This window comes from Ornithorhynchus anatinus, chromosome 1, assembly GCF_004115215.2.
Source record: "Ornithorhynchus anatinus isolate Pmale09 chromosome 1, mOrnAna1.pri.v4, whole genome shotgun sequence".
NCBI lineage: Eukaryota > Metazoa > Chordata > Mammalia > Monotremata > Ornithorhynchidae > Ornithorhynchus > Ornithorhynchus anatinus.
Genome location: NC_041728.1, coordinates 41,897,748 through 41,924,225, shown reverse-complemented (window position 1 = coordinate 41,924,225; position 26,478 = coordinate 41,897,748). Strand labels below are relative to the sequence as shown.

Sequence of the window (26,478 nt, the reverse complement as noted above, 5' to 3'; positions counted from 1 at the left end):
AGGACAGACACCAAAGAAACATATGACAGCACTGCTCAAAAAACTATACCTGGCAGAGGGTGGAGGCATAGTCACCTTCAAGGCAAAAGGCGCAGTTATATGAATAGTCTGGATCTCACAACAAGACCATAGATGAGATCATAATCCTTCTGTAGCATAAGGCATTTTGCATATTCAGCCACCCTCCACTCCTGGGAAGGATGGCAATCACCATTTCCCAGATGGGAACTGAAGCACCGAAAGGTTAAGCGTCTTGCTCAAGGTCAGATGAGAAGTTTGTTATTAGGGTTGGGAACAGAATGCAGGAAGCGTGACCCACAATTCTGTAATCTACTCTGTCAGCCAAGTAGCACAGCACAGTGTCACGTGCTGGAGGAGGGTCAGCATCAGTGAGTGATAGATCATTCCCATTTTAAATCGATAAAAACTTACAGGATTTCATTTTTGTTGCCTCTAGGGTATATAAGAAACACTCAGAGGAGAAAAACCAGGGCCTTTTCTAACCAATCAAAACCTCCAGAGCATTCCATGACTATCCCTCACCCTGGTAAGGCACGTTAGAACTCCTCCCAGAGAGAAAGGGAGACATCAGGCTTCCAGAGAAGCATAAAAGTGGATCGGTTGGTGAGGACCTTGGCCTGATTTCTAACCATGTTTGAAAACCTCTAATTACTCATAATGCCAATCAACTCTCTGACAAAGACATTAGACCAAGAAGGAAAAGGATCCTTTTTTATTCCCCAGTTAGCAGTCCTGAGCTGAAGCAGATACAGGCCCTGATGTTTTGAACAAGGGGTAGTTGTAGTCATGTTTTTACTGGGTGGGAAATAGTGTTATATGAAAACTATTTTATCTATCTATAAATATATAAACATATATATCTAAATCTATGTAGATATGATACATATGTGATCTATCTATATATATATATATATAATATATATATATTCACAAGTGTGTGTGTGTGTGTGTTTGTGTATAGAGTCCCAAGATCTTAGGGTCCTAAAGAAAAGAATCCAAGATATCTGTGGGGCTCCATATAGTTGTCCCTAGAATTTGAAAAAGACATCACTGATGGTGAAATTCAGCTCTGAGGGTGTAGGAAGCTGAAAAGGCCAAAGCAGATCCCACAGTCCTACTCATATTGTGCTGTTGAAGTTTTGTGGTGTGGCACCCTCCCCTCTAGTACCAGTGGAACAAATTAAGTGATTCAAGATGCTTACCTGCCACATATACCTTGGCAAGAGAAAGGGTATTTCCAAAAGAACCCTAGGTATGTGTGAGCTGTGCTTCTTACTCAGCACTGCCAAACCCTGCTTTAGCAGCCAGTTAACATTCAAAAACTCCTATGAAAGTTGGGTTCCTACTCACGCTTACTCTAACAGAAAAGCAAAGACATCATGTAGTATACCATCATGCAAACATCTTCTATCATTCCAACTTTCAGATCTTTACACTGTGTATTCTGATTAGTATGAAACTCATGCTGAGTCAATCAAAATTAAAGGACAAAATCTCTCACACACACACAGAGGAAATAACTCGAGATTGCTACAGGAAAAGGTGGTGCATGTGAGCCATTAGCTTTCACTGGAAGCACTGTGAACTGAACGTCTAATTAAGTGACAGGTGTTGGGGAGAGAAGGAATGGGAATGAAGACAACTTCCTGGCCTAAAGCTCACTCTCAACTAACGGTGTGGTCACCTGACGGAGGTTCCTGCTTAGGACAGGCAATCGGTGGGGATCCCCAAGCTCGGACAGAACCAGGAAAAGATGCTCCAGAGTTGACTTTTTAATTAGGATCCTTCCATGTTCCAATCCTCCCAGACAACCGAAGAGTCTCATGGGCAGAGACACGAGCAATAAAGTAAGATCACAGCACCAAAGAACAGAGAAACAGAGGAATTCAGAAAGATCCCAGCCAATTAATTCTAAGACTAAAGGTTAAAACAACTAGAAACAAATCAAAAGTGAGAAGAGGCAGTGTAGATTTTTTTTTACAATTAAAATTATATCATGGCAATGGTTAACACAATTTAAAAAGGAAACAGAAGAATAAAGGAAAAATCCTGAGCAATGGCTTCAAAACACTGGATTCCTAATTCAATTTTAATAATAATATTACTGATAAGATTCAAATGCAATTAAGAAGCCGATAAAATGAAAGAAGAGCAAGGAGATGAAAGTAAAGTAGTCACAAGTTTAATCATCTATTCAAAATTTTTTTAAAAAGTGAAAATGGAAAAAAAGAACAATGGAGCTAAGTTTACTTAACAGTTTTCCTTGGGTAAACCTGGAGAGCAAAGTGGTTAACTGCTTTTACAACAACCACTTCTAAGTCTACTCCCCACCCCCCACCTACCACTTGGTTCCCTCTCTGCATCCCCCCACCTGCCCTCCATCCCACCTCATCTCAAGGGTGACCGTTCCATTATTCCCTTCTGTCCACCATTACCTGCCGCAGGTTGCGGGTCACTTTGACATCGTGCCAGGTGTTGTCATTGAACTTGCCATTCACAGGCTCCACAATGGCCTCGAAGGCCCCAGATCCCAGGTTAATGACTAAGGAGACAGCTCCATCTTTCAGCGCCAGGTTGACATAATCGGCCGACTTGCCCGTGTGCAGGATGAGCCCATTGCGTTGCCAGGTCTTGAAGGAGAGGGTGATCTCGTCGCTACTGCTCTGGATGGGGTTCTGCGACAGGTCGTAGCACAGGTACTCGGAGCCCCTGAAGGTGGCCACGTTCTCATCTCGGGCTGTAGGAAGGAGGAAAGAGAACAGTGAGCACTTACTGATCGTGAACAGAACCAGGTTGACCCTGTAGTGGCTGGGGCACCTACCAAAGGGCCGAGTTTGTTTGTTAAGCACTTTCTATGTGCCAAGCACTGTACTAAGCACTGAGGTAAATACAAATTAATCAGGCAGTCCTTGTCCCACATGGGGCTCACAGTTTAAGTATGTATTTGAGTGCTTACCGTATGCAGAGCACTATTCTAAGAGCTTAAGAAAGTACAATTAAAGTACAATACAACAACAAACAGACACATTCCCCGCCCACAGCGAGCTTACAGTATAGGGGGGGAGACAGACATCAATACAAATAGATAAATTACAGTTATGGACATAAGTGATGCAGGTCTGGGAAGGGGGAAGAATAATTGAGCAAGTCAGAGCAATGCTGAAGGTGGTGGGAGAAGAGGAAAGGGATGTCTAGTCTGGGAAGTCCTCTTGGAGGAGATATGCCTTCAATAAGACTTTGAAGCAGGGGAAAGTAAATGTCTGTCGTATTTGAGGAGGTAGGGTGCTCCAGGCCAGACAAGGGAACTGAGACACAGGAGTTAAGTGACTTGCCTAATGTCACACAGGAGGCATGTGGCAGGGCCAGGATTAGAACCCAGGTCCTCTGGTTCACAGGCCCGTGATCTTGCTACTGGGGCAGAAATGATCAATTCAATAACACCACAAACACCAACACAAAGCCTTGGCACTACCTCAACCGCTGTGTGACTTCTGGTGAGTCACCTAACTTCTTTAGGCCTCGGTTTCTCAACTATAAAATGGAGATGAAATTATTGTTCTCCCCCTCCATAAGACACGTGGAACAAGGATTCTGTTCAACTTGATGACTCTGTATCTACCCCAGTGCTTCCTTAATACAGTACTATTATTATTGTTGTCATTAAAACCAAGTTGGCCTTATTAATGGAATCCCAGCTAGGCTTCCTTGCTTTTCCATTTCTAATCAGAGATCACTGAAGACAACCCAATAAGGAGGTCTCTTCCCATGAAGCAGCAATAAAGGGAGGGAGAAGCAAAACCCTGCAGGAAATCTTAGAATTGTTTGGCAGTGTCCATTAAGAAAGCAACCAACAAATTTATTGTTGCTTCAAAGTTGAAAGTTATATTTGAGTCTCTTGAAGAAAGATACACTTTTGAATATATTGTACTGTCTCATTTTTATCTCATAAAGGAAGCCCTTTATCATCTTGGCAATCCCCATCCATCCTGGCATACTCTGGGCAAGTAAATAACTGCACTGGGCAAGTAAATAACCTTTTTCATGGCAGTGCAACCTAGTGAAAAGACCACAGAACTGGTAAGCAAGAGACCTACTACAAATTCAAATTCACTGTGTTAATCAATCATATTTACTGAGTACTTACTGTGTATAGAGCACTGTAGTGAGCATTTAGGAGAGTACAATACAATAGAGCTGATCAACACCTTCCCTGTCAACCAGGAGTTTACAGTCCAGAGGGCTGACAGTTACTTAACCTATTTCACAGGTTCCGCATCTGTAAAATGGGGATGTTTCCCACCCTCCTTCTTAGGTTTTGAGTCCCTTGGGGGGGCAGGGACCATGTCTGATCTGATAACCTTTTATCTATCCCAGCATTTAACATGGTGCTCGGATACCTAGAAAATTATTAATATCTTAACAAACCTCAATACAAAAATGTATATAATTACCCTCACCAATCCCTTCATTAAGGATGAGATTATAGATGGAACAGAGTCACTCAGCTACTGACTGGTTGAAATGGATCATCTACAGCAATGAAAACTGATTTTTTGGATGATGACAGACTGATAAATTAAACCCAATTACCCAGAAAGATCTGGCTTTGGTTTTCACCCGGCAATAACACAGCTAAACTTGATTTCATGAACAAACCTGGACTTCACTGGGAAGTAGCCATCCTGTTAAGATGGCAGTTGGAGTTGAGCCACAAAGAAGAGAGATGGTCTCAGAAAAGGAAAATAGAACAAATGCCCAGCCTCCCTCCCCAAATGCCTCATTAGGAGGGATGTTTCCCTTGAGCCTTGCCACCTGAAGTGGCCGCTCAAAGACGCTAGCCAGCGAAATTTGCTCTCCACGCTAATCCTGCCACTGGAGATGGTGGTCACAGAGGAAGAGAAGAGGCTCTTGCAGTTAGTACCAGTCTTTGAATCTGATAAACGTATCCCAGGGGAGAGGTGAAGTATGGACTTGTTATCCCTTTATTGTTCTTTCCTGTTTTTCATGGTACTTGTTAAGTGGTTACTCTGTGCCAGGCATTGTTCCGAGTACTGGGGTAGATACAGGCTAGAGAAGCAGTGTGGCTTAGTGGAAAGAGGGAGGGCTTGGGAGTCAGAGGTTGTGCGTTCCAATCCCGCCTCTGCCACTCATCAGCTGTGTGAGTTTGGGCAAGTCACTTAACTTGCCCAAAGTGGGATGAAGCCTACAAGCCCCACGTGGGACAACCTGATTCCCTTGTATCTACCCCAGTGCTTAGAACAGTGCTTGGCACATAGTAAGAGCTTAACAAATACCATCATCATCATATCAAGGTGCACACAGCTGAAGGAAGTTTCAGGTGATTTATTTTCGGACTATTTCCTTATTTGGGGGAATGAGGAAAGAAGGCTAGAGGACAGAGAGTAGATATAGAAGATTTTAAGCATTTTTACCTAATTCTCCCCCATTTTATGACATGATCATAGGCAAAAGCTTTTAAGTAATCAATTATGTTTAATTCATTATGGGGAGGGGAATGTGCCTGCCAACTCTGTTGTATTGTACTCTCCCAAGCACTTAATACGGTGCTCTGCACATGATAATTGCTCTGTAAGTACCACTGATTATGTGCTTACTCTGTGCTAAGCAAAATACAATAGGAGTGGGTATAGATAATCTCTACTCACAAAGAGCTTACAGACATGAGAGACAGAAGACAGACACTAAAATAAATTACACATGGATATGTACAGAGCTGTTGGGGCTGAGAGAAGAGTGGATTTTAAAGTGTTGATTAATGCAATCTTTACACAGAGGATGTTCAGAGAAATAAATGATATTTCTATATTGACTGAGGTGCAGTCAATAACAAGTTTTTATCATCTGATGAATGTATCTAGGACAAGATATAGTTGCATCATGAAAAAGAAATTGATAATACTAGGAATTTCAGAAAAAATCAGTAGGGTGTGCATGAAAGTAGGTGTAGGCATGCCTAGGCATGCATATGGTGATAATTATTCACATGTTTGGATTTATGGACTTGGGTATGGGAAAGACTTTTTTATGTGTCAAGCACTGTTTTAAACACTAGGGTAGCTATAAATTAATCAGGCCAGACACAATCCCTCTCCCACATGGGGCTAACAGTCTAAGTAGGAGGGAGAAGAGGTACTGAATCCCCATTTCACAGTTGAGGAAACTGAGGTCCAGAGAAATGAAGTGACTGACCCTAGCAAGTGGCAGAGCTGGAAGGGATTGGAACCCAAGTCCTTTGACTTCCAAGCCTATGCTTTTTCCACTAAGCCATGCTGATTTTTCATGTTCAGTGCATAAATCACCTTACATTTTATCATAAGCAGGCTAGTCTTAGACTTGAAACCTTCACTTCTAGACAGTTGCAACCAAACCTTGAATCTTCTTTGCCTAACCATAATCTTCATTAACTCCTCATCTACTGCCTTGTGATCTGCAGGAAATATATGCTTGTTAAAATCTGAATGGACATGTGCTCTGCATATTTGGAAGTAAAGCTAATTACGACTCTAGCTTGAAGCCAGGAATCAAATGCAAACATGACTAAGCTCTTTTCCCACAATGATATACTTGTGAAGCGCTGAATATATCCAACTCCCCACAGTAATCGTGTGTGTGTGTGGTCAGCCCTTGGCTCAGTGTACAATATAATACTGCAGAGCTTTTACAAGGACATAAATGAATTCCTGGGAACTGATTCAACTGAAATAAATGGGGAAGGAAAAGACTAACAAAAATCTAAACAAAATCTAAATCAATCTGCCTACATCTTCCAAAGGGGATGAAGAGTAGAAAAAGAAAAAATTGCCCTGTATTCATTAATGTTGAGTAATGAATTAATATTTATTTGTTGCATTACCGATGGCATGAATAGACACCAGTTTGTAACATAATAGTAATACTAAAATAATAATTTTAATAATGTATACAGTTCTCCGATATCACGGGCATTATGTTTTTGAAAACTTGCATTAAGAAAAACTCACATTATAGTAATTACACCACGATCAATATTGAGAAAAGCACACAACTGTTCCTTCAGATATTGTATTATGTTCTACTCAGACAGACAATAATTTTAATAATGGTGGTACTTGGTAAGGGCTTATTATGTTCCAATCACTATACTAAGCACTGGGGTAGATACAAGATGATCAGGTTGGACACACTCTCTCCCTCAGGTGTGTTCCATAGTGTAATCAGGAGGGAGAAGAGGTATTAAATCCTCATTTTACAAACAAAGATACTGAGGCACAGAGAAGTTAAGGGTCTTGACCCAAGTTCACGTAGTAGGCAAGTTGTGGAACCAGGATGAGAACCCAGGCCCAGGCCTGTGCTCTTTCCATTATGCCACTCTGCTTTTCCAGCATGCTTTGGGGAGAGAACATTCCCTAACTCCCCAGGGGTGTTCCAGTCAAACCTTGTACTTTCTGAAAACATGCACTTTGGGAAATTTGAATCTTGAATTTTTAAAAATATTTTCCCCAAAGTGCTTTTCATCCCATCTCATTTTGTTGAACAAAATAGAGATTGGGAAAATTACTCCCACTGTGCAGATGAAAAAACCAAGGCACAGATTATTTAGGTGTCCCAGCTGGTCAGTGGCTAGAAACACAGTTGGCTGGCTGGCCAGCAAGAGTTGTGGAGGGTGTCTTTTCCAGGTGACATTAGGAGCAGGGTGAGGAAAATGAGATGCAGGACACTGACTGGAGGGATAATAATAATAGTAACTGTTACATGTTAAGTACTTATTATATACGAAGGTCTGTACTAAGCCCTGGGTTGGATACAAGCAAATCAGTTTCAACCCAATCCCTGTCCCACATGGGGCTCACAGCTCAATCCCCATTTTACAGATGAGGTAACTGAGGCACAGAGAATAATAATGATAGTATTTATTAAGCGCTTACTATGTGCAAAGCACTGTTCTAAGCGCTGGGGGATACAAGGTGATCAGGTTGTCCCACATGGGGCTCACAGTTTTAATCCCCATTTTACAGATGAGGGAACTGAGGCACAGAGAAGTTAAGTGACTTGCCCAAAGTCACACAGCTGGCAAGTGGCAGAGCCGGGATTAGAACCCATGACCTCTGACTCCCAAGCCCGGGCTCTTTCCACTGAGCCATGCTGCTTCTAGAAGTGAAGTGACTTGTCCAAGGTCACACAGCAGACCAGTGGCAGAGCCTGGATGAGAACCTATGACTTTCTCACTCCCAGGCCTGTGCTCTATCCACTACGCCACGGTGCTTGGCCGAAGTGATTAAGGGATGTAGTGCTCACTCCCTTCCTCCGTGAGGGAAGCTTTCTTTCTGCCCTCAAAGAACTTGTTCTCACCCACCTGGCCTGGCCACATCTTGTTGGGCTACACTTCTCTATTACCTCTCTCACCATTTTGCCCACCCTCAGCCACCAGGGCTAGAGCAAATCAAGGGCCACCTAGCTGTTTTTCTCCCTTTTACCTCACCACAGTGGCTTTGTCCCAGGCCCACTTCATGTCAGATGTGCTAAAGGACCACTGCCACACTTGCCTCCCTCAGCCGCGTCTTTGCCGGGGGAGGGTGCAGATGGGACTGGAGGATCCCCTGGAGACAGGAAGCAGCCTCCATTTTTTATGGTATTTGTGAAGCGCTTACTGTGCACCAGACACTGTACCAAGCTCTTGGGTAGATGCAAGGTAATCAGGTTTGACACAGTCCATATACCATGTGGGGCTCACAGTATTAAACCCCATTTTACAGATGAGGTAACTGAGGCACAGAGAAGTGACCTGCCCAGAGTCACACCACAGAAAACAGATGAAGTGGAATTAGAACCCAGGTCCTTCTGACTCCCAGGCCCGTGCTCTGTTCCCTTGGCCATGCTACTTCTCCTTTGTCTCCCTGCTGCTGAGGGATTGAATGATGCTATTTTGATCTTCCTTAAAAGGGCTCCAAATATTTTCTCTGGGAAAGTATTGACATTCACCTGCAAAGTCATTGTAAATCAATAATGATAATAATAATAATAACTGTGGCATTTAAGTGCTTACTATGTTCCAGGCACTGTACTGAGTGCTGGGTTAGGCACTGCTAAGCATCTCACCAAAAACAGTAGGTGCAGGGTAGACATCATGATGGCATTTTAAACTCTGCTGATCGGAAACCATAGCTTATGTAGCACTGCTTTTGTCAGTAAGTTGAATCATGGCACTAACTGAATGCCTGTTGTTAGGAAACATATCTACCAGCTTTGTTGTACTCTCTGCGCACAGTAAATACTCAAAAAATACCACTGATTGATTGGTAAAACAGTAGCAAGATTCATGAGCACTGCCCTTGAGGATTTACAATCCAACTGGGAAGTTAGATGAATATAATGATGATATTATTATTAATAATAATATTTCTTCAGCACTTACTGTGTGCCAGGCACTGTGCTAAGGCCTGAGGTAGACACAGTATCTGTTCCCTCATGGGACTCAGTCTAAGAGGAAGAGAGAATGGGTTTTTAATCCCCATGTTACAGATGAGAAAACTGAGTCACAGAAAACCACTTGCCTAAGATCATACCAGGCAAATGGCAGAGCCAGGGTTACAACCTACATCCATGACTCCCAGTCCTGTGAAAGCAGAAGAAAGAGGAAGGATTAAAACAGGAAGGATGGGGCGAGAGATGCCATAAACCTCACGTGATTATAGGCAAAATGGGTGGAGAAAATGAATACAAGAATTATGTAAAATTCCAAGAAACAGCTTAATACAAAGCTATTATTTAATAATACAGCAGCAGCACTCCCTTCACTAATAGTCTGTTCAGATACATGTAAATTGTACCACCCTAACATTTATATTCAATTGTATGTGTTAAAATAAAATGGATTCTCACTGCAGAAAAACATCGCCAAAACAGTATGTAATCTCCTCATTTACACATGATTTGTAAGCGGCTGATTGATTAAACAGTAGATGCACTTCAGAAGTGTATATAAACGAAAAATTTTAATCACTTCTCATAGCCTATGAAAACGTGGGCTGTGATCTTTCAAATAACTTGTTAATATAAACACTGATATATATGTAACATGAACAAGCCTTTATACAATTTTATTTCCTAAGATCCCTAGCAATTTATGTTATGCAAATCACAACTATATGTGTATTTCTCAAAAAAAATTTCATTTTTGGTGTAGGGACAAAGAGGGGAAGGGATTTTTAGAGGGGGTGGGAAGGGACAATCTTCGAAGACCTAATGTAGCAGAAAACTGTCATTTGGTCTCTTTTCAGACTGGATGACCATCTCACAAAGCTTTGGGAGAAATTACCTCTGCATCCCTTGGTAACAGTCCATTCAAAATGCAAGAGGATATATTCCACGAATAGCCCTTAAGAGGTGTATCAGTATGGTTGCACAGAAATGTACTCCATCCCTCATGACTGTGCAGCTGGATTTGTGACGCCTCGTTGCCTGAGTGCCTAGTCCAGTCCAGTAGAATGGAAACCCAGCAGAAATTTCTACAACCTTCAAGATTCCTGCTGCTAAATTACATGCTCTCCAATGGCTGTACTACATTTATTTATATGTGTCTCCTCCTCTAGACTGCAAGCTCACTGTGGGCAGAGAATGGGTCTGTTATATTGTTCTCTCCCAAACGTTTAGTACAGTGTTCTGCAAACAGTAAGCTCTCAATAAACACGATTAACTGATTGACTGCAGATGACCAAGTGCACTGGTGGCCTCCAATATGTGGAAGCCCATGAAAACTCCTGGGAGTTTCCTCAACTTTATTGTTGTATTGTACTTTCCCAAGTGCTTAGTATAGTGCTCTGCACACAGTAAACACTCAATAAATAAGAATGAATGAATGAATGAACTTTTTCAAACAGGCAGAGATTTCCTCTGATGATGGGTCAAGATCTCCCTCTTTGTATACCACTAACAAAACCAAAACAAAAATCAAGAGCAGTGAAGGACTGAAACTTGTCAGCAGCATTTCACCATAATACCATCCCAACTCCTGCTCAATTTTGGCCCAAGATCACAAGTTTAAAAAGTAGCAAAAGTATTAATAATAATAACTGTGATATTTATTAAGCACTTACTATATGCCAAGCACGGCACTAAGCACCGGGATAGACACAAGATCATCAGGCCTGACACAGTCCCTGTCTCATGTGGTGCTCACACTCTAAGTAAGAGGGAGAACAAATATTGATTTTACAGATGAGGAAACTGAGCCCAGAGAAGTTAAGTGACTTGCTCAAGCATATAGCAGAGCTGGGACTAGAATCCAGTTCTCTGACTCCCAGACACGTGATCTGTCCATTAGGACACAGAGTTTATCAGTATTAGAAGTAATAGTAGTAATAGTAGTGGTCATAATCATAGCAGTAATAATGTTGGTATTTGTTAAGCACTTACTATGTGCAGAGCACTGTTCTAAGCGCTGGGGTAGATACAGGGTCATCAGGTTGTCCCACGTGAGGCTCACAGTAAATCCCCATTTTACAGATGAGGTAACTGAGGCACCGAGAAGTTAAGTGACTTGCCCACAGTCACACAGCTGACAAGTGGCAGAACTGGATTCGAACCCATGACCTCTGACTCCCAAGCCCAGGGTCTCTCCACTGAGCCGCGCTGCTTCTAGTAATAGTAGTGGCAGCAGGAGCAGCAGCACTGAGTATCCATTTGGTGCAGTGAACTGGACACTTGTGAAGTATAAAGAAATTACATTATTTGCTCTCAAGAAGCTTATAATAATGGCAGTATTTACTAAGTGCTTACTTTGTGCTATGCACTGTTCTATGTGTTGGGATAGATACAAGGTAATCAGGTTGTCCCGCGTGGAGCTCACAGTCTTCACACCCCTTTTACAGATGAGGTAACTGAGGCACAGAGAAATGAAGTGACCTGCCCAAAGTCATACTACTGACAAGTGGAGGAGTTGGGATTAGAACCCACGACCTCAAGAATCCCAAACCCATGCTCTTACCACTAAGCCACGCTGCTTATGCACAAGCATGGAAAGCAGTGTGGCATAGTGGATAAAGTATGGGGCTGGGTGTCAGAAAGTCATGTGTTCTAATCCCAGCTTTGGCACTTTTCTGCTGTACTTAACTTCTCTGTGCCTCAGTTACCTCATCTGTAAAATGGGGATGAAGACTGTGAGCCCCACATGGGACAACCTGATTACCGCATATCTACCTCAGCACTTAGAACAGTGCTTGACACATAGTAAGTGCTCAACACCACCATTATTATTATTATCATTACTAATAATTATACTCTGCTGCTTCCCTTACCTATAATTAGTTTTAATGCTCTTCTTCTCCAGTAGACTGTAAGGTCCTTGAGGGCAGGGATCATATCTATGAAAACTATTATATTCTAATTCCTTGAGGGCTTAGTGCAGTGCTCTGCACAAAGGAAACATTCAATAAATTTCAGGGATTGACTGATTGGTTCGGTGACTCAAAACACTAAATAGGCCCAGCTATGAACTATTATAGACTCAAGCTAGATGATTTTCTGGCTCTAGGGAAAAGAAGAGTCCACAAATGGAACAAGGTGGGGGCCGAGGTAAAGGATGGGTGAAAAATACCAATGAAAAAAGTGGTTAAAAGTGTTCTTCATTTCAAAAGGCACTTGCAGAGGAAGATGCTGGGAGGTGGAAATACATAATTCTTGGCACAAGTATGAAAATGTGCACAGGAAATCAGCTCCAGTGGGGTGTGTTAGCTAAGTCTATAGGGCTAACGAAGACTACAGGAGACTGCATACAAGCCTGCATATGTGCATAGAGAAGCCTGGAAAATCACAACTGACAAGTTCCCTTCCTGACATGTGGGAAGCCCTTCCTGAGACAGTACTGCAAAGCTACATTAAGACCAACAAAGGAGAAGAAACCTGAACTTCTGGAGGACAGACTGTACACTCATTGTGGGCAGGGGACATTGCCAACTATGTTGCACTGTATTCTCCCTAGAGCTTAGTACAGTGCTCTGCAAAAAGTAGAGACTCAATAAATACCAGTGATGATAATGACGACAGCAATGATGACAACAGAAAGAGGACAGAGAGAGATGGGGAAATAGAGAGAAGATGGACAGTTTGGAAAACATTTAGTATCGTGTGCCTAGAACTCTGCTCCTTGGGACTGCAGCCTGTTACTGAATGTCATGAACTGAACTGTGAATTTAGGGCAAGGTCAGCAGGAATGTGGCTGGCTATGGGGACAGGGAGAGGCCTCTGCTGGTTAGCTCCAGGGACCAGCTCACTGTCTCAGCCTCAGGGGGTGCACGAGCGAGTTGGTCACGGAGTGGTGTTTGGGGCAGTAGAAGATCCTGAGACTCTGGAATAAATCAATCATATTTATTGAGCTCTTACTCCATGCAGAATACTGAACTAAGCATTTAGGAGAGCGCAATACAATAGAATTAGTAAGGTATGACTTATGGCAGATGAAAGACTTCGGGAAACCTTTGCCGTTTGGATTCTTCCATTTGAAACACTGGTTTACTACCCTCCCACCCCTTCCTCTAATGAAGGGGTTAACAGAAATAAATACTGTTTCCCCCAGTCAGGATCTGATTGGTGGGGAAATATGCCTGAAGAAGTGTGGGGTGGTCTTGCTAAGGGGCTTGGCCTAGAAGAACATTATAGGCAGTGATCCTATTGCTTGAATCACTGTGAAAAATCTGGGCAGGACCCTGATCCAGTCTGCTTCCCTTTCACATTATCCCTTCTTAGTTAGCAATGCCAAAATTGAATGTTAGTAGGCTCAGGAAAAGGAATAATTGCTTTGAAAAGTCACCCCTAAAATGATCAATCTTGGGGAATTCACCAAATCAATCAATCATTGATATTTATTGACTGCTTATGAATAGAACACTGTACTAAGCACTTGGGGGAGTGCAATAGAATTGGGTAGGAATGATCCCCGCCCTCAAGGAGCTTACAGTTTAGTGACTTGTGGGCAGGGACTATGTTTATTGTTATATTATAATATCCTGGCTGGATTATTGTGTCAGCTTTCTCTCTGATCTCCCTTCCTCCTGTCTCTCCCCGCTCCAGTCTATTCTTCATTCCGGTGCCCAGATCATCTTCCTGCAGAAATGCTCTGGGCATGTCACTCCGCTCCTTAAAAACCTCCAGTGGATGCCTATCAACCTCTGCACGAAACAAAAACTTCTCACTCTGGGCTTCAAGGCTCTCCATCACCTTGTCCCCTCCTACCTCAGCTCCCTTCTCTTTTTCTATTGCCCACCCTGCACGCTCCACTCCTTTGCCGCTCACCTCCTCACTGTCCCCCGTTCACGCCTAGCCTATCCCGCCGTCGACCACTGGCCCACATCCTACCACTGTCCTGGAATGCCCTCCCTCCTCACCTCCGCCAAACTAACTCTCTTCCCATCTCCAAAGCTCTACTGAGAGCTCACCTCCTCCAAGAGGCCTTCCCAGGCTGAGTCCTCCTTTTCCTCTGATCCTCCTCCCCTCCCCATCGCCCCTACTCCCTCCCTCTGCTCTATCCCCTCCCTGCCCCACAGGACTTGTGTATATATGTACATATTTATTATTCTAGTTATCTTATAAATAACTAGAAAATCAATATTAATGTATTTATTAATGATGTGTATATATCTATATCTATATGTGTATATATCTATATCTATAATTCTATTTATTTATATTGATGCTATTGATGCCTGTCTACTTGTTTTGTTTTGTTTTCTGTCTCCCCCCTTGTAGACTGTGAACCTGTTGTTGGGTAGGATTGTCTCTATTTGTGCCAAATCGTACTTTCCAAGCACTTTATACAGTGCTCTGCACACAGTAATCGCTCAATAAATATGAATGAATGAATGAATGAACAAAAGAATATTCAAGTACACCGTTTTAAGAACTTCCTAGAGAAACTGAATGAACACGTGTTTGAGGCCGTAAGTAGCCATATGTGTATTCTCTTGATTCTACAGACCTTCTAGACTATAAACTCCTTGTGGGCAGATAGTGCATTTGCTAACTCTGTTGTATCGTGCTTTCCCAAGCACTTAGTACAGCTCTCTGCACCCAGTAAGACCTCAGTAAATACCATCAACTGATTTTATTCCATTTCTCTTTACCAAACTTTTTGTGGGGCAACTCAATCTACAGCTAATGGATCAATCAATCATATTTACCGAGCACTTCCTGTAGAAATAGTATTGATTAAGCACTTATTGTGTGTTAAGCACTGTACTAAGTGTTCCGGAGAGACAAATACTACGTAGTTGGTCAATACGCTCCCTGCCCACAAGGAGCTTACAGTCTAGAGGGGGAGTCACTCATTTAAACAAATTATGGATGTGTACATAAAGAGTACACGCTGGGAATCAGAGGATCTGGGTTCTAATCCCAGCTCTGTCAGTTGCCAGCTGTGTGATTTTGGGCAAGTCACTTAGCTTCTCTAGGCCTCAGTTCCCTCATCTGCAAAATGGGGATTCAGTGCCTCCTATTTTGACAGTGAGCCCAAAATGGGACAGGCTCTGTATCTGACTACTACCTATCCCAGTGCTTAGAACAGTGCTGACCCAGAGTAATGTTAATAATAGCAATAATAATTGCAATAATAGACCAATTCAGAGTGATAGAGATGTCTCCAAGACAAATTACAGAATTTTGAAAACATTAAACCTCAGGGGCTGTAAAAATTACTTTGCAAACCTTAACTTTTGTTTCTGTGATCTTTTCCCACTTTTGTTACTAATTTAATCCCAACTTTGATAGTGCCTGGTTTAGGAGTCTGATTCAGCTATGGGACTAACACAGAGCTCTCAATTCAGTCCTTGATGCAATCCCTAATTCCACCTTTTCCTTTAGTCATTCAAAATCAGGACAGCTGATTTTTACCCTGATTAACAGTTATACAACAAAGCAGTCCCAATTTCATTCTCCAGAGGAATAAGCCTCACTAGAACTTGATGAATTTATATCAATCAGTCAATTGTATTATTGAATGTTTAAAGTGTGCAGAGCACTGTACTAAGCATTTGGGAGAGTATAACACAACAGTATAATGGACACATTCCCTGCCCACAACAAGCTTACAGTCTAAAGGGGGAGATAGATGTTAATATAAGTAAATTATAGATATGTGGGGTTGGGGAGGGTGGGGTGGGTGGTGAATAAAGGGAGCAAGTCAGGGTGACACAGAAGGGTTGTGAAAAGAGGAAATAAGTGCTTGGTAAAGGAAGGCCTCTTGGAGGAGATGTGCCTTCAGTAAGGCTTTGAAAGTGGAGAGAGTAATTTACCTGTCGGATATGAAGAGGGAGGATGTTCCAGGTCTGAGGCAGGACGTGGGTGAGAGATTGAGGTACAGTGAGTAGGCTGGCATTAGAGGAGGAAAGCATGTGGGTTGGGATATAGTAGAAGAGCAGTGAGGTGAGGTAGGAGAGGGAAAGGTGATTGAGTGCTTTAAAGACAATGGTAAGGCGTTTCTGTTTGATGCGGGGGTGGATTGGCAACCACCCAAGGTTCTTGAGGAGTGGGAAAACATAGCCTAAATGTTTCTATAGAAAAATGATCTGGGCAGCAGAGTATAGTATGGACTGCAGTGGGAAGAGACAGGAGGCAAGGAGGTCAGCAAGGAGTCTGACAGAGTAATCAAAATGGGATGAGACAAATGCTTGGATTAATGTGGCAACAGTGTGGATGGAAGGGAAAAGACCTGTGATTGTATCTCTCACACTGTCTTGGAGGTTCTTAAAGTTAAGGAGAGAAGCAAAGAGTAGATTCAAGTCAACAGGGAAAATAAGTAACTGGAATCTGCAATAGGGAAGACACCTCACCTAAACCTAAAGAGACCTAGAAAATAATGGTTCAAGCTTCACTGAAATTCCCAGCCAAACAACAGCCCTTTGAGGAGATGGGCAGGGAATATGTCTGTTTATTGTTGTATTGTACTCTCCCAAGGGCTTAGCACGCACAGTGCTTTGCACACAGTAAGTGCTGAATAAATAGAATTGAATGAATGAATGACATCATCATGGTCATTGTTTTTACTGCAAGAAACACTTAATGATCTAATAGTGATCCGATCGATATCTATTGAATGAAGCCAATAATAAATTGCAAGTCTTCCTCAAAGTGGCATGTGCCTTACTTCCATTTATTTCCCCTCACAACTGCCTAGTGTGATCCATATAATCTTTCTAAGGACCTTAAATGTTCCTTCAGAACCAAAGGTATTGTTCACCATTCGTTATTCATTTCCATCATGACAAAGTAATAATGACACTATTTAGCTCCTCTCTCAATTTTTTTTCCTTCAACTCATTCAACAATTTAACAGCTTTAGAAATAACAGACCCCTTACCTATTCCTCACACTTCTTTCTCTAATCTGACAAGGATAATCTGCACTGCTGTATCTCCCTTAGGAGAACATCTGACTTCCTTCTTCCACTTTATTCATGGAGTGAGGTCAAAGATGAGCAATTATAGGAAGAACCCTGACAAAACAAAAGCCCAGAGGAGACTATCAAGTTCTGTTTGACAATAGCAAGCATAATAGTCTTAATAAAATAATGAGGATGATTCTAATAATAAGTAATTTCTTTGTGAATAGAATAGAATAACTAAGGTTATCAGGGGAAAAAAGGAAATTTACAATGAAGTGTAATCATTAACAAACTCCTTTTGTAAAGCATCACAATGTGAGCATTCATGAATTTATGTACAACTAAGGCAAAGGTAGATGGTCTCTTCTTTAGACCGTGAGCTCGCTATGGGCAGGGAATATGTCTACCAACTCTGTAATATTGCACCCTCTCAAGTGCTTAGTAAAGAGCTCTGTACACAGTAAGCATTCAATAAATATAATTGGCAGACTGAAAATGGGGAGCCCTAGAATCAGACAAATAGAATAAAATTGGCAGTGGCAGCTGGTTCATTCCCTTATTTCAATTCAGAGCTACTTATTCTATACAAGGAGAACACTCAATAAATACCATTGATGGATTAATTTTTTTGCATCCCTTGCCTAATAGCTTCTTATTACTGAAGTGATTTTGTATCTAAAGATGGAAACATGCATCAGAAAAGCAGTACTCTCATCATGACTTTGCTCTTGAGAACACAGTTCAGTGTGAAAAGTCTTTTTCTGTAATTCACCTTATACCCACCCCTTCAGTCTTGTCACCCACAAGGAGAGCTGGAGCAGTGGACCTGAGAAGTCTCAATCTCTCCTTTCATTTTTTCTTATTACAACTGTGGAGTGAAACCAGCATGAATCTGGAAATCAGATAATCTGGATTCTAGTCCCAACTCTACCATTTGCCTGGTGTGTGACCTTGGGCAAAGTCACTTAACTTGTATTTGACTCAGCTTCCTCATCTGTAAAATGGGAATTCAATGCCTGTTCTTCCATCTGCTTAGATTGTTGAGCCCTGTGTGGGACAGGGACTGTGTCTGACCTAATTAACTTGTCTCTACCCCAGTGCTTAGAAGAGTGTTTGGCACATAATAAAATTCTAACCAATTTCACAATTGTAATTAAAGAAAAGCCTCATCAGCAGAAACCCCAGATCCAATTCCTCAATCACAGCAAAGAATTCTTCAGCAATGCTTCTCTGAGAATTTCCACCCAAGGAACCCATGTCCTTCTCTTCCCATTGTATTTTTCCTTCTTTCATCAACAGTTCTGTCTTCAATCAATTAGTGTGCACAGCAAACAGTCCTAAAAGCTTGGGAGAATACAATACATTAGAAGTGATAGACATGATACTCCCCCGCAGGAGGAGCTTAGGGTCTAGAGGGGGAGGCAGACATTACAATAAATTACAAATAGGTGAAGGAGCAGAGTATAGGTTTATGTACATAAGTGCTGTAGGGTGAGATTCAGAATCCTTAAGCAGTACACACTCAAATGCATAGGTGACCCAGAGGAGATGGCTATGGGAAAATGAGGAGTTAGTTAAGGAAGACCTCTCTGAAGAGGATGTGATTTTACTGGGACTTTGAAGGTGGGGATTTTGGTGGCCTGTCAAATGGGAAAGAGGTATGAATTTTGGGCCAGAGGAAGTTATTGAGCAAGGAGTTAGCAATAACACATGAGAGGGAGGTACCGTGAGTAGGTTGGCATTAGAGGAGCCATATATGCTGGGTTGTAATAGGAGATCAGCAAGATAAGGCTGGAGAGGAGAGCTGAAAGTGTGCCTTCAAGACAATGGTAAGGAGTTTCTGTTAAATGCAGAGATGGATGGAAAACCATTGGAGGTTTTGGAGGAGTGGGGAGATGTGGGCTGAATTATTTTTTAGAAAAATGAGACAAACATCAGAGTGAAGTAAAGACTGGAGAGAGGAGATATTGAAGGTCAGGAGGTCAGCAAAGAGGCTGATGCAGAAGTCAAGTGAGATATGATAAGGGCTTGGGTGAGTGTGGTAACAGTTTGGATGGTGAGGAAGGGTCAGGTTCTAGAGATGTCATTACGGTAAAGCCGATAGGATTTGGTGACACACACCAATTATCCACTCTAGACAAGGAAAGCTGCAAACGTCCTTGCCTCCTCCTTCTCCTCCTCTTCCTCCTCATAACTGAACAATTATGCATACAGAATGCCGACTAGGCCCTGGCTAGCAAACATCCAAAGAAGATATAATCCCTATGTCGAAGGAATTGGAAATCTAAGTCCTAGAGCCAATGCATGGAGAGGATCATTGTGATTTTATGTGACACAATAAAAATGGGCTATTTTCTTAAATTTGGCCAAATCTTCCACTTCTGTGGCACTCTTAAAGTTTTCTGGAAGGGTGATAGAGTCAATGGGACTCTATAATGCATCGTATCAAAACACTTGCCCTCTCCCTTCTTTCCTTCCTAACCACCATCTTCAACTTTTCACTCTCCATTGGCTTCTTCCTCGCTGCTTTCAAACATGCTCATGTCTCCCCTAGCCTAAAAAACCCCTCCCTTGACCGCCCAAGTCTTTCTAGGTTTGCTCCATCACCATCCTAACATTCCTCTCCAAATTCCTTCAGCAAGTTTTCTAAACCCACTGTCTCAAGTTACTCTCCTCCAGTTCTCTCCTTGACCCTCTCCAATCTGGCCTTGGACCCCTTCACTTCACAGAAACCACCCTCTTGAAGGTCATAAATGATTTCCTTCTTGTCAGTGACCTCCACTCCATCCTAATCTTCCTCAACCGCTCAACTTTCAACACTGTCAACCACCCCCTTCTCCTGGAAACATTATCCAACCTCACCTTCACTGACAATATCCTCTCCTTGTTCTCGTATCTCTTTACTTATTCTCAGTCTTTTTGGCAGGCTCCCCTCTTCCTCCTACCTCCTACTGTGAGGGTCCTTCAAGGTTCAGTTTGGGGGTCCCTTCTATTTTCCATCTACTCCCACTCCCTTAGAGAACTCATTCACTCCCATGTCTTCAACTACCACCTCTATGTGGACGATTTCCAAATCTACATCTCCAGATCCGATCTCTCTCCCTCTCTGCAGTCTTGCATTTCCTTCTACCTACAAGATATCTCTACTTGAATGTCATCCTGTCACCTCAAACTTAACATGTCAAAAACAGAACTCCTTATCTTCCCACCCAAACCCTGTTCTTCCTCTGACTTTCCCATCACTGTAGTCAGCACCACCACCCTTCCTGTCTCAAAAGCCCATAACCTTGGCATTATCCTTGACTCCTCTCTCTCACTCAACCTGCATATTAAAACCATCACTAAATCCTGTTGGTTCAACCTCCACGACATTGCTAAAATCCATCAACTCCTCACCATCCGAACTGCTGACATGTTAATACAATGGTTCATCCTTCCCCACCTTGATTATTGTAACAGCCTCCTTAAAGACCTCCCTGCTTTCTGCCTCTCACCATTCCAGTCCATACTTCAATCTGCTGCCCAAATCATTCTACTACAAAAATGTTCTGTTCATGTTTCCCCACTCCTCTAGAATCTCCAGTGGTTGACTATTCACCTCTGCATCAAATAGAAACTCCTTACCATTGGCTTTAAACCACTCAATCACCTTGCCCCCTCCTAACTCACCTTACTATTCTCATATTACAACTCACCCTGCACACATAGCTCACCTAACACCAACCAACTCAATGAACTTTGATCTCATCTATCTCACTGCCGACCTCTCACCCACATCCTATGCCTGGCCTGCATTGCCTGACCTCTTCATAACCAAGAAACAATTACTCTCTTCCCCTTCAAAGCTTTCTTGAAGACACATCTTCTCAAAGAGGCTTTCCCTGACTAAGCCCTCTTTTCCTTTTCTTCCTCTCCTTTTTGCCCTTCTGCATTGCCCTGACTTGCTCCCTTTATTCGTCCTTCCTCCCAGCCCCACAGCTGGGACTTATTTATATTATAAATAATATAATTTATTTATATTAATGCCTCTCTCTCCCTCTATACTGTAAGATAGTTGTAGGCAGATAATGTGTCTGTTATAGTGTAATATTGTATTTTCCTAAATGCTTAGTTCAGTGCTCTGCGCACAGTGAATGCTCAGTTAATAGGCTGATTTATCACTTATAAACCTGTTCTGAGGCTAGAAGAGGGCCTCAGAGACACTGTAGAGGACCAAACCCTGCCAGTCCCTGTTTTATTGTCTTTTATGGGCAGTGTGGACATTGCTTCTCGATGAGAACTACTCACTATTGAAGGGGCTAGAGAAGCTGTAATGCTGGGGACAACTGCTTGGTCTAGGGTTAACAAAAGCCTGAGGAGTTTCAGAGAGGCTCCATTTAACCAGAAGGCACAAGTAAGGGGACTTTAGGGAGAAAGGATTAACTGGGTAGAGTGGGGACAACATTGAAGGGAGCGATGGAAATTAAGGGAATTGGATGGGACAGTTATTAACAAAGCAAATTGCTGGATTCAACCTCTAAATGGGTGGAGGGAGAGAAACTCTGGGGGTAGCGAGAATACCATGTCATACTAGCTAGGATTCATGGGGGCCTGGGAATGAGGGGATCAAAGGCTGTTGTGTCACCTTGGGTAAATCACTTAACTTATCTTTGCCTCAGTTACCTCATATGTAAATCAGTGAGGAAATCCTCCTTCCAATTCAGACTGTGAGTCCCATGTGGGACAGGGACAATGTCCAACCTGATTAATATTGGTTTCACCCCAGCACTAGTCTTGTGCCTAGCCCAAAGTAAGCACTAACAAGAAGAAGGAGGGAGTAATTTTAAAGTTTCACTTCAGAGAGGGGAAAATACTGGTAGTACAGGGGTTGGGAGTAGGGAATAGAGATCTTGTCTACCAACTCTATTGTGTTATATTTTCCCAAGTTCTTAGTACAGGGCTCTGCATACAGTGAAGACTCAATAAATACCATTGATTTATTGAGGGGGACAAGACAATGATTTTGAAAGGAAGATGGAGTGGAGGCAGGAGAAATTCAGGATATTCTACCAAGCAGGATTCTGCCATGGCAGCCCAAAGGGCAAATTTACTCTATGATACTGTGTTCATTACTAAGCTGGAGAAGAAACCTAATGAAAGCCACACAAAACCTGGGAAGCAAAATAAATTAGAACCATCACTTGATCCAGTTTTATATTGTAGAATCCATGGCCATATATGGTAAACACTTACCTGTATCGTGACTACTGACAACTAAAGCCAAGGGCAAAGGTCCCAACCTAGAAGCATGTCTTGAAACACTGAGAAGTTTGTGTCACTTGAATCATTTAAAGCAGGTTGGACAAAGCAATGAATCAAACATCTGAAAGAATAGTTCTGAGCGGGTCCCAAGATGCCATAATAAAAAAGTTGCTGACCTAGCGTTACTTTTTCTCACAGGATCTGAGAAGCTGTCCAGGATAATTACCTGCATTTTGCAGATGAATGAAAATAAAGTCCTGAGAGTAACATGCTACTCAGAATCAGCCACGAACTATGTGTGCTGATGCTCATGTCTCTGTCCCACACATTTACCTCAAATTCTCTAGTGTTTTCCATTTCCATTTGTAACAAGCCTTTATAAACCACCTTTTCTGGTGAGAAGTAGTTGGTCTACTGGATAGATCATAGGCTTCGGAGTCATAATGACCTGGGCTCTAATCTCGGCACCACTGCTTTTCTGCTGTGTGACTTTGGGAAAGTCCCTTAATTTCTCTGGGTCTCAGTTACCTCATCTGCAATGGAGATTGAGACAGTAAACCCCAGTGGGACATGGACTGGATCCAACCTGACTAGCTTGTATCTACCCCAGCACTTGGTACAGTATCTGGAACATAGTAAATGCTTAACAAATACCATAAAAGAAAATGAACAAAACAGTGGAGCCCATTGAGGCTAATTTTTTTTCCTACATGCCTCCAGCTTCTGTCAGTTTCAACCCATCGCTCCCATTCAAATGACACAAGTAAAACTAGTCAACTAGGAACAATGACCAAGGAACCTATTTCTCGCCTCTTCAGACAATCATTAAATATCAGAAGAGTCTAATCTGAATTAAGGTGCTTGGATAATCACAACTGAAGCCTCAATTTTATGTCAAGGTAAAAGCAAGAGTCTGAATGGAATATGAGCTCTTGGGGATATCAATGGTTAATGAAACAACATTATTTATGGCGCTTTTACTCTGTGTGGAGCACTGTGTTAAGTGCACTATTAAGTACAACAGAACTTGTAGACACTATCCCTGCCCTCAAGGAACTAAAAATCTAGCCGGAGAGACAGTCACTAAAATAAATTACAAGTAAGTGGAAGTAACAGAGTTTAAAGATATGTACGTAAGTGCTACCAGGTTGAGGTTAAGAAGCAGTGTGGCCCAGTGGAAAGAGCGCAGGTCTGGGAGTCAGAGGAGCACAGTTCTAATCCCCGTTCTGCCACTTGTCTGCTGTGCCACTTGTGACCTTGGGCAAATCACTACACTTCTTTGTGCCTCAGTTACCTCATCTCTAAAATGGGGATGAAGACTGTGAGCCCTATGTGGGACAAGGACTATGTCCAACCTGATTATCTTGTATCTACCCCAGGACTTAGAACAGTGTCTGGTATATAGTAACCTCTTAAAAGATACCATAAAAAAGAGTAAGTACCCAAGTACTTAAGTGACAAAATTACAGTGGCTTGAAAATGATTAGGTTGCCAACAACTCACATGAAGAAAATCCTTGAAGGTTGGCATAGTAAAGTCACTGCCTATATAACACCACAAGAATCCTGGCCCTCATGTGGATTGCTGTAAAGTGAGGAATACACTTTAAGTAATGATAATAATAGTAATAATAGTATATTTCTTAAGGACTTAATATTTGCCAAACAGTTCACCAAGTGATCAATTACCTACGCCATAGTCACATTGGACACAGTCTCTGTCCCTCATGGCACTCACAGTCAAAAGGGGAAGGAAAACACTTATTTAACTCTAGACTGTAAGCTCCTTACGGTCAGGAAAAGTATCTACCAATTCTGTTGTATTTTACTCTCCCAACCATGTAGTACATGCACTACACACAGTATGTTCTTAATAAATACCATTGGTTGATTTAACCTCCAATTCACAGATGAGGAAACTAAGGCCCAGAAAAGTGAAGTGACTTGCTCAGTGTCGCAGAGCAGGCAAGTAGTGAAGCCATGATTAGGATGACCTTTCCACACTCAGCGACAATTTTACACCATCATAGTATTTACTATATGCTTTTTTTAATGGTATTTGTTAAATACTTACTATGTGCCAGGAGCTATACTAAGTGCTGGGGTAGATAAATAATAACCAGGTTGGACACAGTCCATGTACCACATGGGTCTCACAGTCTTAATCACCATTTCACAGGTGAGGTACCTAAGGCTTAGAAACATTAAGTAACTTGCCCAAATTCACACAGCAGACACAGGGTGGAGTGGGGATTAGAACCCTGGTCCTCTGATTCCCAGGCCCCTGCTCTTTCCACTAGGTCATGCTGCTTCTCATTTATGATAGGAGACTCTATTATCATCTTCCTCCTCCTCATGGATTTACAAGATGCTTGCTGTTCTTGCTGCCTCTACTTCAGATTTTAGTATCACAGAAGGTCTTCGAGCTAGGGGTCAGTGAGAAGACAATTAGTTAATTCTTGAAACCGTCTACCCATTTCTTCCACTGAAAACATTAATACACCCAGGGAGGCACTCAAAATCATTTTAGGAAGTAAATCACTTCATCTTTGCCTCTGCCCTTTGAGTAAAGGACTAGATCTTATGTTACTTGCAGTATCCAACAAATTAGGGTCAGAGGTCAAAGTTCTAACTCTACATCCTCCTCTGATTTGTGCTCTGTAGTTACAAAACTGGGTGTCTGCACCAAGTCAGATGTTTTAATGGGAATGTCAATGTTTTATGAGTTTACAAAACACACACACACACACACACACACAGCGTCATGTGCCGAGAAAGTCTAGATGGTTAGGTACACAACTGTGTCCTTGTGCTCACTAGCTCACTGTATTTGAATTTGCTTTATTCATTCCTTGTCCTGATTTCTGTTTGTTTTTGTCCTGCAGCACTGCAGGCTGTGTCTACAGGGAGGGAGCACCGCTTAATGACTTCAATCCAATCTCCTAAAGGCCTTATCAGTAGTGAACAGCCCCTCTGCTGACAGCTGACCTTTCCCACTAGGCTCAAAAGGAGAAAACAACAACAACAAAAAACAATTAAAGGCAATATCAGAAAAGAGGAAGACGGAGACTCCAGACTCTTGCTGTAGACAAACATAGAAAAAAGGGGAGGGAGAGCTGAACCAAACCGGGGAGAGTGACAAGCAAAGGGAGATTGGTTTCCTCCAGTTTCTTTTTATTTTCCCTCCTTTTGACTGCAGATGCTCTGGAAAAGCCTGTTTACTCATTTGAGGGTCACAGTGGCTGGAGAAGTAAAGACCAGAAGGGAAGGAGACTAGGCTGGTGCTCTACTAGAGCTGCAGAGGTTATAAAATGTCACTCCATACTTCACCAAAGCACTCTAACAGAGCCTCTCTCTGGAGAAACTCCCACCTCTCTGTTAACATTCCCTTCCATGCATCCTTATATTCCACAACAGAAACTCTGATTAAAATAATAAGAAGAATAGTATTTGTTAAGTGCTTACTATGTGCCAAGCACTGTACTGAGCGCTGGAGTGGTTACAAGCAAATTGGGTTGGACACAGTCCCTATCCCATGAGGGGATTGTAATCTCAAACCCCATTTTACAAAGAGGTAACTGAGGCCCAAAGAAGTTAAGTGACTTGTCCAAAGTCAAATGGACAAGCAGACAAGTGGTGGAGCTGGAATTAGAATCCATGACCTTCTGAATTCCAGGCCCGTGCTCTATTCACTATGCCATAAATTATGTATAAAGATTCCTTCCTATACTACCCAAACCACCAGGCACAATTTAAAAATCACAAACAAAAACTTCAAGGAGCAGGGTAGCCTAGTGGAATCAATCAATAAAGCAAGCAATAGTTCTTATTGATTGCTGACTGTGTGCC

General features: G+C 42.2%; 1 protein-coding gene and 1 long non-coding RNA gene across 2 annotated transcripts in view; one reads left to right on the top strand and one right to left on the bottom strand.

Moving 5' to 3' along the window:
* Window positions 1-26,478, bottom strand: part of NRXN3 (neurexin 3) — a 1,784,727-nt gene that overhangs the window by 1,300,158 nt on the left and 458,091 nt on the right. The window contains 1 exon segment of the mRNA XM_029059196.2: window positions 2,457-2,758. Coding sequence (XP_028915029.1) covers window positions 2,457-2,758 — 302 coding nt within the window.
* Window positions 189-25,686, top strand: LOC114810007. Its single transcript, XR_003757759.1, has 3 exons — window positions 189-262; window positions 3,973-4,098; window positions 25,515-25,686. It is a non-coding gene; the product is annotated as an uncharacterized LOC114810007 (long non-coding RNA).